The sequence below is a fragment of the Trifolium pratense genome, linkage group LG7, assembly GCF_020283565.1.
Source record: "Trifolium pratense cultivar HEN17-A07 linkage group LG7, ARS_RC_1.1, whole genome shotgun sequence".
Taxonomy (NCBI): Eukaryota; Viridiplantae; Streptophyta; class Magnoliopsida; order Fabales; family Fabaceae; genus Trifolium; species Trifolium pratense.
The window spans coordinates 39800556-39813704 of NC_060065.1; the positions used below are offsets into that span (position 1 = coordinate 39800556).

General features: G+C 34.6%; 1 protein-coding gene across 1 annotated transcript; it reads right to left on the reverse strand.

The window, feature by feature from the left end:
* Positions 1–313: 313 nt before the first annotated feature.
* LOC123898216 (protein pleiotropic regulatory locus 1-like) lies at positions 314–8144 on the reverse strand. Its single transcript, XM_045949117.1, has 15 exons — positions 7978–8144; positions 7851–7875; positions 7386–7500; positions 5454–5516; positions 5204–5288; positions 4393–4485; positions 3876–3939; positions 3604–3791; positions 3373–3456; positions 3090–3150; positions 2922–2988; positions 2717–2794; positions 946–1010; positions 778–855; positions 314–660 (listed from the first exon to the last, which is right to left on the reverse strand). The coding sequence occupies exons 5-15, from the start codon at positions 5264–5266 to the stop codon at positions 539–541; spliced, it is 963 nt and encodes a 320-aa protein (XP_045805073.1). The 5' UTR covers positions 5267–5288; positions 5454–5516; positions 7386–7500; positions 7851–7875; positions 7978–8144; the 3' UTR covers positions 314–538.
* Between the last annotated feature and the right edge of the window lie 5005 nt (positions 8145–13149).

Below are 13149 nucleotides of genomic sequence, written 5' to 3' on the forward strand. Positions count from 1 at the left end.
ATCTATATTTTTCTACATCTCTCTCCTTCCTCTCTATCTCTCACTTAATCTCACTCTCTCTCATGATTATTTTATTATTTTTTAATGACGAGAGAGATTGAAATTAAGAGAGAGATAGAGAGGAAGGAGAGAGATGTAGAGAAATTGGAAGGAGAAGATCCATTTTCCTCTTTTGCTATATGTTTGGCAGTTCACACAATGAGTTTTGTTTCATCAACTGAAACCTTGACTGATGATGCGATATCACAAATCATATATGTCCAACTTTTTTTTTTGTGTTTTGAGGGTTTTGTAGTGTATTCACTAAACTGAATTGCAAAACTATTAAATATTGAAATACATACGAATGTACGCAGTAATAATCTTAGTATAATGGTACAAAGATGATCAGAAGTGTGTTAAAAAGGTAGTGTGAATAAATTAGTCGTACATCAAGACCTTCGAGTAACAGCACATCTAATCAAAATGAGAGCCACATAAATAGAACCGACAGATGTCTTTAGGTCTTAGGAGGCCTGAAGTTAAGGGGATGTGTTTCTTAAATGGCATTTTCATCTTGTTTCCACATTTTTATGGTTTTGTCTGCTTCACATGATATAAGCCTCGTACCCGTGATATCATAGGTTAAAGCATAAATACCAGCTTCACTATCCAGTGAACCTGTAAGAGGGAAAGATGAAAACAGATAAGAACAATTAATATGCTTGTCAATCTTGTGTATATGGTAGAACTAACTAGCATCAATCTTAACATGTAAAAACAGTCTAATATGCATACCAGGTTGTACAATTGTTTGGGATTGCTGGGAATTGTGACCACTCTTCCAATCCCAGAACCACATACTGCCATTGTCACCTGAAACAGGAAAAATAAATCAGAAAATATAGTTGAATTCCGTATGACAAATCAATCTTATCACATGATCATGAAAAAAAGGGAAAATACCTCCAGTAACCATAACACCCTCCTCATTGACAGCCATTGCATTGATAATAGTTTTCTGTTGAGAGCTGCACATACATAAATTAATGAATACTTTCAAAAAAATAAAAAAAATGAAAATTTATCAATTAGCATCAAACCATATTTCTATAACTGATATCTTTGAAGCAATATGAAGTTCTGAGGTTTGACCGGGAGGTAAGTAATAAATACATGAAATTGACTTCTTTGTTGTCTAAAAAAAGTGCTCAGCAAGCTTATTCAAGTTATTCATGTGTTAGCGCATCATTTTACTAAGGGCCAAGGCTCTTTCTGCATCCAGATTTACTGTTTTCTATCCAAGCTAAAAATGTGTGGTCCAGCTCAAATTCTCAATGACTCACACCCTCTTTTAGCTTGAGGGGGGAGTATAGAGATGCCCGGTTAATATTCCTCTTTCTACACGTTCACTTTTTCTAGCATTTGCACTAGTTGCAGCTTATAATTCCAGTTTTATGTTTTTACTAGTTTCATTTGAAGCTTAGCTTATCCTAAAATAGTTGATCTATAACTAACTGTAAGCAACTCCGTGTTAGTTACAGTTATTTAGTAGCATAGTCTTTACAATCTACTAGCGGCCAGACAGGCGCGCCACGCCTGTCTGTGTGATCCATATTTTCTATTATACAAAGTTATGTCAAAAAAAGACATGCATTATGTTGTGGTGAGTTTGTTAATAAAAGATTTTTGCTGCTAAAGAATTCACGTATGTAACCTTGTTTTCATTTGCCTACTGTGTCTTCTACAACATTTCTTCTTCTCCACCGACTCTTCTCATTCTCTATAACAACAAGCCATTTCTCTAGCTCTTCCAATTCTTCCAACATACTTTGCCTCACTATCATCCTTTCATTCTAGCTTGGTTCTACACACTCCCAACCACACAGATCCTCTCCATCTCTTCTCACCGCCACGAACGCAGCCACCATACATCTCTTCCAATTCTTCAATTCTGGATCTCTTCCAAGACTTCGATTCCTCCCAAGCCAATTTCTTGCATTAGCTTTATTCTGGATCTAGAATTGAAAAAACAAGAGGTCTCTCAAAATTAAATATTGTCTTGACCGCCACCGCCGCCACCGCCACCGCCGCCGTTAATCCTCACTACAACACCAGCTCCCTGTTTCCGCATTCATATCAGTTTTCATTCTAATTTACACACTTTCACCACCGATACTTCACCTTAGATTAATTTTGGCTTCTGATCCTAAGTTAATTTTAACAGATCTGGAGTTGAAAACACAAGGGTCTTCATCTTAAATTGAGATAACCAAAACCATTGCAATGATTTTCAAGATATTAGTGTATTTTTTATTAGCCTAATTTGTTGAAAGAAATTATTGGGAAGATTCCAAAAGGACAGAACTTACGGCGATTCCGAGAGAGACCGAGGAAGGAGATGGTTGCAGGAAAATATCATGTGTAATTCAATTTGTGTGTGGTACTTTTGATCTGTACCGTATGATTTAATCCTCTCACCATCTTATTTTAACATCCATCCTATTTGAAAGTTCCCCTATATATATATATATATATATATATATATATATATATATATATATATATATATATATCGGAGAGTCATCTACATAATCTTTTCTTTCAGATTCATTTCAGTAACAGTTTACAATTACAATCCAATTTCATTTTTCTCTCTTCTACCATAAACAGTAAACCTAGTTAATGACCCCCCTCCCTAATCACACAAATGACAAGAATAAGTTTATGAACTCACAGCATATCATGACAAAATTCTCCGTTTGGAAGTGTGAACTTTTTAATATTATCAGCCGATGCAGATGCAAAAGCTTGCCTGCAGACAACAAGGAAGAAGGGGTGAGACTGAGAAGACAATAAAATAACAATTTTTTAAGAAAATCAACCATAGTTAAAGAGTTAATAATTCTCCAAGTAACAATCAACAGATATTGAACACATACTCTTTAGGATGTGGAGCCATGGCTCGAACAGACTTTTTATGGTTTGTAAGAGTTAACGTTGTTTTACCTGCATGAAAGCATTGTGTGTAAGCTTGGTAAAAATTCGTACAGGAATTGAATTCAAGTGCATGTAATCACAGCACAAACAGAGAAAAACAAATAAATTACCATATCTAAGGTCCCACATCTTGATCGTAGAATCATGAGAACCAGTGACAACTTGAGGGTCCTATTAAAAATATGACCAGAATAAGGCTCCAAAGTAAGGAAAAAAGAAGGTTTAAAAGTATACAACTATATTAAGACATGTTTCAAAGCTGCATTTGAATGATGGAATCTGTGTACGCAATTATCATATCAAAGAACCTGTAGTGGAACTAAGCTACGTAGAAAACCTATATGCCAGTTTGAAAAATAAAAAATATAGACAACGGGGGGAAAATGTGCATACCGTTGGCCGTGTAAACACAGAGCAGACAGTATTCTCATGACCTGAAAGAGCATGAATCTGCGTTTTACTACGTATGTCCCAGACCTGAAAGTTTAGCACCAAGCATAGTGATCACATTTCTATTTCCTTAACATATTTAATAAAAAAAAATTAGAAATAGACGAGCAGAAGGTATTGCTTCCACCTAAATCTAAAGATACCATCAAGTAACAATATCAACAAAGTCCATACCCGGCAGACAGAATCAAGTCCTCCAGTAAGTAAAATGCCAATTGTGGGATGAATAGCCAAGCAGTAAACAGCACTCAGATGACCATGATAAGACCTAATAACCTTGTTCTGTTCAAGATCCCAACATTTAACTTGTTTATCGTCACCAGCAGAAAACATGTAGGTATGTTTGTTGCTAATAGCAAGGCCTGTAGAGAAAGCACGCTGTTAGTATTAACCCAGTTCACAATAACTGCCAACACTATTAAATATTTATACCTTTGGCTTCTCACCTCTTACTTGTTCGATGTGACCTGTTAATGTTAGCTTTAGAACACCACTTGCCAAGTCCCATATCTGCCCAAATGAACAACTTAGCAAAAAAATAAAATCCAAAGATTTAAATAGATAGACAGAAAAAAAATTATAAACTCCACATGAATAAGTTAATAAACTATTTCAAATCATAGCTTCAATTTATAGAAAATATATGATAATAATGAGTCAATATTTAAAACTATATATTTAACAAAAAAAGTAGAATAACTCTAGCAAAAAGAATACAAAGAAACTTGAATCAGAAAGTAATTTAACAAAAGGAATAAGCATAGTGACAAGCCAAACATGCACCGCGCATGGCACAGGCTACTGCTCTAGTTACTTAAAAAAAGACAGTTGTTTCAGATTAAATTGCAAAGAAAGAAAGCAACCCACAGAATGAACAATTCAACATGGATCATCAAGTTTTCAGTCTTATCTACATGCCTTCTCATAACAAGAAACTATGACATGCATTTTGTGATCAAATACCTTGATAGTTCGATCTGCAGAACCAGTAGCAAACCATGTATTACTGGGATCAACTGCAACAGATCTCACCAATCCTGAGTGACCACTGATGACCTACAGAAAATAAATCATGGCGAAAATTCTCAGCTAAAATTATATCAGAGTATTATAGTTTAAAAGGATTTCAGAAAAATTATGTACACCAGACCTGATTAGAATGAAAGAATTACGACATTAGCAAACACAAACTAATTATTTTGGATATAGTGGCAGCATGTGAATAGCCAAGTTTTAAAATTGAAATTTGCGATGTTGGGTAGAATTACAGATGCTTGGAAATAGCACACCTATTTGCTGTAAAGCATTACCAGTTCTATGCATTAAATGGATTTTAAAAATCTCTTTTACTACATAGTGGATGCCAACACAGACTTCTCTCTCTCTCTCTCTCTCTCTCTCTCTCTCTCTCTCTCTCTCTCTCTCTCTCTCTCTCTCTCTCTCTCTCTCTCTCTCTCTCTCTCTCGTTATTATCCAGCACAAAATTTTGGTAAGCACTTACAAACAGCAAGATGTCAATCCAAATCCAGTAGACAAATTGAAATTCTGAATGTAACTAATCCAAGGTAACCTTGCACGGATGGTAAGAAAATGACTGCAATAGGATGATGGAACTAAACAGGTTCCTTGACTAAACTACTAACTAGTTCACCAGGCATCCCTAACTACATTTGTTTTGGTTTACATAATCTGAGAATGAAAAAGAGAACACCCTAAGCGGCTAAGCCATGTATTTATCATTAAATAGTTAAAATAGTGGTCAAGTAGTTCTCACCCTGTAGTTTTTCCATGGCACATGCCAATCAGGTCGTGGCCATTTACTTGGCATTCTTTCCATCAAAGCAGATGTTGAGAAATTCCTGTATATTGAAACTACAACAGTTTAGTCAAAAAGGTCGAATCAGCAGAATGCTAATCCTAGATACATTCATATTGAGCAAAAACAGAAGATGGTGTGCATAACCAACAAAAAGTGTATTGAGATAAAATTTTAAAATATAAAGGCATCGAGAGAAAGCCAGAACCTTTCAGATGAGCCAGAGGTAGAAACAACTACTGTATTCTTGCCCTGGAAACCGTGATCATTCCTGTAAAGAAACAAAAACATAAGAGCCAGTAGTAAATAACAGCTGTTCGAAAAATTTGCATGATCTGCATGTGACACAATCTATGTTTCATTTGGAACATATGGTGTTCCTTTCTGCTGAAGCACGGAATAGTAATGAAAAATGATTTCAAGATTTTGTATAAACATTTATGAACATACGAAAAAGGATAAAATGGAACAGAATATTTTCAAGGCAAGGAATCCATTTATTTTCTTTTTTTAAAAATAAAATGCTACACTGAAGCAAACTTCTAACAACTTCTGCAATCTTCTATCAAGTTTACATAATAAATGGTTTCATAAATTATTGAAAGCCAAATAGGCTCTTCGAACAATATTTTGGAATACTGAACACCACATGATTCATTACTAAGCTTTTGCAAGCCGGACATAAGATGTAATCCCAACTGTTAATATGTCAAAATATAATCATAAAAACTGACGAGTTAAGAATCAAAAATCTGATATCCATGACTCAACAGATTATTTGCTAGTAAAATATTGTCCATAGCCAACATATGTACATTTTGGGATAGGCCAGACTTTTCAAGATAGCTAACCAACCTAAAATAAAAATTACAAGGAATGCTATTAAAGGCCAAAATCCAAATGTGTGCATCATAATAACCATAATAAAAGAAAAGAAAAATCTCTTTTCAAAAAAAAGAAAAGAAAAATCAGGTTCAAGATTTGAGAGTTGTGTAAAAAGGAACATAGAACAAGAGTTGGCATTCTAAAAAACTATTGCAAAAATTATTAGCTGTCATGGACAATTTGGTCTTGTCTTCTGCAGCCCTTACCACAGAAGTAGTCATCCTGAGCAAGGTTTTAACAAAAGGTCGGCGACTGCGATATGGGCAGTAAAAATAATACTTTTTGGTCTCTAGAACCATAATTGATACCGCATTAGTCGCAATTCACCACTAGATATGTCACCATGACTGTTATTTAAAACCTTGGTCGTGAGACCTAAGGTCTGCATAAGCCGACACATTTTAGCCTCAAAAGCATATAACTAAAGTTTACATAAACCTACGTTGCATAGGTGCAGGTACGGTACCGGTAAGTGGTACAATACTTTTAAAAAAACTAAGGTACGTACGGGTACGTCCATATAATTTATTTTAATAGTTATATAATTAAAATAATAGAATTATATTTTTAAAATAAATAATTAATAAACATAAAAATTGCAGATTGTTTTTGTGAGTGACTTTGTGTTCTACTCTGTCAGTGCTATGTGCCCTTTGTTTTGTTGTAACTTATAAATTGTGGTTTAGACTTTTAGAAAATTAGAAGTAGTACTAATGTACTATACTACTACTTTTAAAAAGAAATAAAAAGGGAACTGAATTAGTTCTAATCTAAAGTGAATCTTAATTAAAAAAATAAACATTTAAAAAAATGAGATTGGGAACCGTTGCTTAAAGAAAAGAAAAATAAAAATTTGATAAAATCTATACTATGCGCGTACCCCAAGCGTACCACGCACGACCCCAGACGTACCACGCGCATACCCACGTCAAAGAAAAAAAAAAATTGGTACTTTGGGGGTACGGGGCCGGGGAAGTACCGTACGCATACCGGTACCCAGAGATACGAGAAACACTTACTCTACCTAATAAAAAACTTACTCCTACAAATTCAAACCCAGGGAAAAACTCAACAATATAACACTCTCACTGATGTAATACATATAACGTCAAAGAAGCCTAATGTTAACCACATAAGCAAGACGATACTGAGAAACCATAATGACCCAGATGTTAATTCATCAATATTCCACCAACTAGATAATCATAACCATATGCCAAGATGATAACTATTACTACGAGTATCATGTTCATACCTGGAAGAGCAAGCATGTTAGAACTCCCTGCTTGTTGAGACTGATTCTTTGTAGCAGAATTCGTCTGTTGCGGAGGTTGAGTAGTGCTTTTAATTCTACCACACTCAGCATTCACCTAATTTTCATTACAATTACAAAACCACATTAGCATACCTTCATCAGTTCACAAAAAACCCACAAAAAAAGGAACTTTATAACCCTAGACAACTTCATAGCAAACGTGTGTTCTGCCAAATCACTCCGCTACACCCCACTTCAATTCTATGACATGGAAAAGAAAAAAAAAAGTTTTTTTCTAATGAATGTCATTGTAAAACTGATTTACACCAGCAGAACATATCCATTAAACTATTTAAAATTTATACAATTCACATCTCTTCTTAATCAATTCAAGGGCATTAAGGTAACAAAATTAAAATTAACAAAACTCAAATCAAATAAAACCATAATTAAGATAAAACTAACCTTGTCATTAACACCAATTTTCTTGCTGCAAGATTATGAGGAAACAAAAAGGCGTAAGTTAACTAGAATAAGCATTGAGAATGGAAAAAAGTGAAGATTTATGAAAAGAAAAGAGAAAAATTTTAACCTTTCGGAATCGGGAGGAGCGAGTTGTTGATGAAGAGGAGAAAAGAGATCGAGGGCACGTTTGAGGGACTTGAAGCGTAAGCTTCTTGAGTGATTGCGGTTCAACTGCTTACGACGACGTATTGAAGGTGATGAAGTTTTAGGGTTTGTTTCCCAGTGAAGGATGATTTTGAACGGATCAATTTTCTCTAACTTTATTCCGGGAAAGGCACCTGCCTTTCTATCAACTGTGTCCATCAGATCAGTCTAATGGTCCAGATTAAACCATGTGTATAACTTTTTATTTTATTTTTTAATAATAATAACTTGATATCACACTTGCAGGAACAAGTTCAAATTGTGCTCCTTCTGCCACTCCTCCGCCGCGACGTAGACCGGCCGTTTTCGACCATCTCCGACCGCCACCACATGCCGGTAATCATCAGAATGAAGAAATCTATATTTAACTTCAAATCAGCACCAATTGCATCAAATGAAAATCAAAATCAGAGATTCAATTCAATCTCATGTCTAACTCTAAATCAAATTTTCTTTTTCTTCCAGAAATAACACATAACACAGCAAAAGAGAAGAGTTTGTTGCAAACAAGTTCTCATTACAGGTTCCATTATTAAGCAATTTCCAACAAAAAAGAGAAAACACATTGTTAATAACATGGCATACACAAATAATCTTCATCCTCGCAAAACAGAAGAAACGCCGGCATGGCGGTAGGTCAACAGTGGTTGACGGTGTGTGGTGGTGAGTCGGCGGTGGACGGCATACCACGGATAACAGTGGGTGGCGGTGGTCGGTGAACCTTTCAGCGAAGAAGAAAGAGCAAATAAATGAATAATAAAGCACTGAGTTTTAATTAAAATTAAAAAATAAAATGGTTAACAGGTGGCAAGATCTGATACATCTGATTAATCAAATGGCTGAGATTGTTGGGAAGTTATGTAACTTTCCCGGAATAAAGTCAGAGAAAATTTATCCGATTTTGAACACAGTGGAAACCGTAGGTTCAACGGGCGAAACTGAGTTTGAGTTTGAGTTTGGGTTCAATGACACCCAAATGGAATTGGATTAGATGCGGTCAAATGCATGCAGTCAAGTGCAGTCAGTTTCTTAGAGTCATCAGATCTTGAAACAGATTTTAACTATTTAAGATCAGATAGTCACAATCTGCTGACTGCATGCAGTCACTGATTTGTGACTGCAGTGAATCCTGGTCCCACCCAAATATATGTGTATTAAGCGTTCGTTTGGCCTCACTTTTTTATCTCTTTTTTTAGAGCTTTTGTAAATAATTTATGCAATTTTTATATATTAGTATAAGTTTGTCAACGTAGTTTATGATAGAAAAGTTTATAAAATTACAATTTTCACTAGTGTGAACTTATAAATTAACATAAAACCTAATTTATATTGCATAAGTTGTTTGCATAAGCTCTAAAAAAGCTCGGCCAAACCAGCCCTAAATACTGTATATTAAATTATATAATTACCCCCTATGTATATATAAGTGTATCCATAAGTATTTGCGATGGTCATACATGTTTGGGTATCATACATTATTAATAAATGGTCTCTACAATGTCATGTAATATCTATGCAACTCATATATATTTTGCTCCAATTGTGATATCACTTTAAAGGTATCATACATTAATAACAAATGATAATGTTTTAAAAAGGAAAGAAAATACAATCAAAGGTTTTAATAACATAAATAAGGTACAATATCATCAATTTTGATATCTTCAATGTCACATCATGGAACTCCAATGGTATAAAATAATAAGGTACGGATCATAAACTTATGATACTCCCTATGATACATTTATTGGAGATGCTCTTATGTTTGAATTTCTTTGAAAGACCTTAATATATTGAATTATAAATAATATATTTTAATTTTACTTTAAACTGAAAGGCTTAACTACACATTTGGTCTCTTACGTTTATTTTAGATTTTAGTTTGGTCCCTTACGTTTAAAAAATATCAATTTGGTCCCTTACGTTTCCATTAGGTTTCAATTTTGTCATTTCCGCTCCAAAGCAGCTTCCATCCGGCCGTCTAAGAACCCAACCTAGCTCCAAACGTCCCTCATCGCTAAGATGAGCATCGACGTTTAGTTTTAAGTAGGCCAGAGGCTGGGACTCCATCCATTAATGTTGTGACGAATGTTCGAGATAGGCGAAGCATGGTAACTGAGGCTACGCTTGCTGGAATGTTTTTTATACTCGTGTAAATTTTGAAGAGCTTTATCAACAGTTATTTGAACATGTATTTCTTTTCCTTGAAAGACTTTGTGATTCCTTGGATGCCATAAACTATATATGATACCAGTGATTGCTTGAATACATTCTCTATCAATAGTAGTAAGCGTGTGTGTATACCATTCACACAGATTATGCTCTTTGATGAAATTAGTGTTAATAGTGAGTGGGGAATAAAACCAAAGCTTTGTGAGCCCACTCATAGTGTAAAAATATGTGCTCCATGGTTTCAAGGCCATTGTGACATCTAGGACAGAGATTGTCACATAAGATTCCTCTATAAATTAAATTGGGTTTAATAGGTAGAGCATTATGAAAGATCCTCCAAATGAGGTGAATTTGTTTTGGAGGGTTATGGAGACCCCAAATTTTCTTCCATCTGTTATCAGAGCTTGACTGCCTATTAGACCGACCTTCTGGTTGATTGTTTCTAGTCCAGTTGATGATAGTATAGTAGTTTGACTTTACAGTATAAGACCCCTCCTTTGTGCCCTGCCAGCAAAGAATATCCTCGTCTGCATATTGATTAAGAGGAATTTTACATATCTTCTCTGCTTCAATAGGTAGGAAATTTTGCTTAACAATGTTTAATTTCCAGCACATGATTTGTTGGTCAATGAGGTCTGACACCTTATGTAGGGTAGTGCCATTAGGCTTTGAGGACCAAATACTATTCCTCATCTGTGAATGTATACATCTGTCTTCCCATATGTTGATATTGTTGCCTTTACCAACCACCCAATAACACCCTTTCTTTAGAATCCAACTAGCCTTTTGAATGCTCTGCTAGGCATAGCTTGAACCATTGCCTTGTTTTGCTCGAAGAAATAGGATAATACTTAGCTTTTAAAACCTGTGACACCAAAGAGTTTGGTTCAGTGAGGAGTCTCCATCCTTGCTTGGCAAGCAAAGCCTCATTGAAGGCATGCAGATCTCTGAACCCCATACCTCCCACCTTCTTATTATTACAGGTGGTTTTCCATTTAACCCAATGAATTTTCTTCTGGTCAACATTACTACCCCACCAGAATCTACTCACCATGTGTTCCATTTGATTACATAGCTCCTTAGGGATCATAAAGCATCTCATAAACATAGGTAGGGATTGATTGGGCAACAACTTTAATAAGAATACCTCTACCAGCATAGGATTGATTCTTCTCCTTCCAGCCTTTAAGTTTCTTCCATACTCTATCTTGAATGTAGTTAAAAGTCTGCTTCTTAGACCTCCCTATATGAGTGGGTTGGCCTAAATACTTATCAAAGTTGTGAACAATGGGCATGTGTATGATCTGCTGGATAGTAGTTTTTATGTCATTGTGCATATTTCTGCTGAAAAGGATTTTTTATTTGGAGTAGTTCACCATTTGTCCCAGATGCTTGTTCATATTTAGTGATAATGGCCTTCAGGTGAGTTACTTCATCTTTAGTGGCCATACAAAACATAAGACTATCATCAGCAAAAAATAAATGAGTAATTTCAGGGGCTCTAAGGGTAATTCTGACCTCATGAATTAAGTTTTCACTCCGAGCCTTAGTAATAAGGGCTGATAGAACATCAACACACAAAATAAAAAGATAAGGTAATAGGGGATCTCCCTGTCCGATGCCTCTATGGGGTTGAAAGCTCCTGGAAGGCTTCCCATTGATAAGGACAAAAAACCTCACAATAGACACATAATTCATTATGATGTTAATAATTTTCTGAGGAAAATTCATTGCTTCCATAGTTGCCTGTAGAAAATTCCACTCAAGCCTGTCATAGGCTTTTACCATGTCTCTTTTAACCGCTACAAAACCAGCTTTTCTGTTAGTATAAAGAGAATAAAAAAATTTCTATATGTTATGAATATTATTAGTGGATGTCCATATAGGTCCAACTCATGTAATTGGTCCACTATGTTTGCCTATATATTAATACCTTGTATCATTCTATTGTAACCCTAATCCTAATACAGACTATTGCTTCTCTCTCTTGCTCATTTTTATCACTCTTGTAAGCTATTATTGAAATTATATTCTTTTGAGCAATTATTAAGGCACTTGAAAACCACATCATCGTTGCATTTTCTGGCTTATATAAATTGAGTCAATTATTATAGTCGTTTTATTATGATATAACGGTTAGTCGTTGATTTGTGAGCTATTTGAGATAATACTGTCAAAGATCTTATGATAATGGTAAAGTCATCAATGCTCATTGACTCTATTTGCAAGGACGAAAGTTACACTCTTGGAGGTTAGTGATGTAATTATTCATGCCATTGTGAATTATTATATAATTGCGTATAAGAAGAAATTTAGTTTATGAATTCCCGTAGAATTCAACAAACCTAGTTCCTGAAGAACTTACGAAGTATCACCATTTATTATGAATTCTGGAAGAATTTTATTAACCATCCACTCATGATGGATTGCACATAGAAATAATTTTATTACTATATAGTTCTTGAAGAACTAATAAATAACTTCTCTTTCTCTTCAATGAATTCCAAATGAATTCAATATTCTTACATCCTTGAATGATTGTAAATTGATAGTGATATTCAGTTATAAAGATAAATGAATATCATATATTGAAACGAGGAATGAAGAGATGTCGAATATTTCTATATATTACGACACATGTATTGAATAAAATAAGTGTAATGAAAAGAAAAAAATTATAAACCATAAGTTTATACTACACTTGTATATATTACTGCAATTGAAGCACAAATTGTTGTAAACCAGAAGTTTACAAACTATGTGAAAATTTGTCTTTGGCAAGACCGGTTGGGTTATTCCGGATCCATTATGATGCGAAAAATAATATTATTTGATATGTATTGAAGAACCAGAAGATTCTTAAACCCAATAATTTTGTTATTAGTTCACAAAGGAAGTTGAAAATTTGAAAAAAAAAAACTGA

Coding starts and splice junctions, on each gene's coding strand:
- LOC123898216 (XM_045949117.1), bottom strand. CDS start 5,266: ATGGAAAGAATGCCAAGTAAATGGCCACGACCTGATTGGCATGTGCCA. Junction 4,486..5,203: donor TGCCATGGAAAAACTACAGG/GTGAGAACTACT, acceptor TATTTTCTGTAG/GTCATCAGTGGTCACTCAGG. Junction 856..945: donor GGGTGTTATGGTTACTGGAG/GTATTTTCCCTT, acceptor TTCCTGTTTCAG/GTGACAATGGCAGTATGTGG.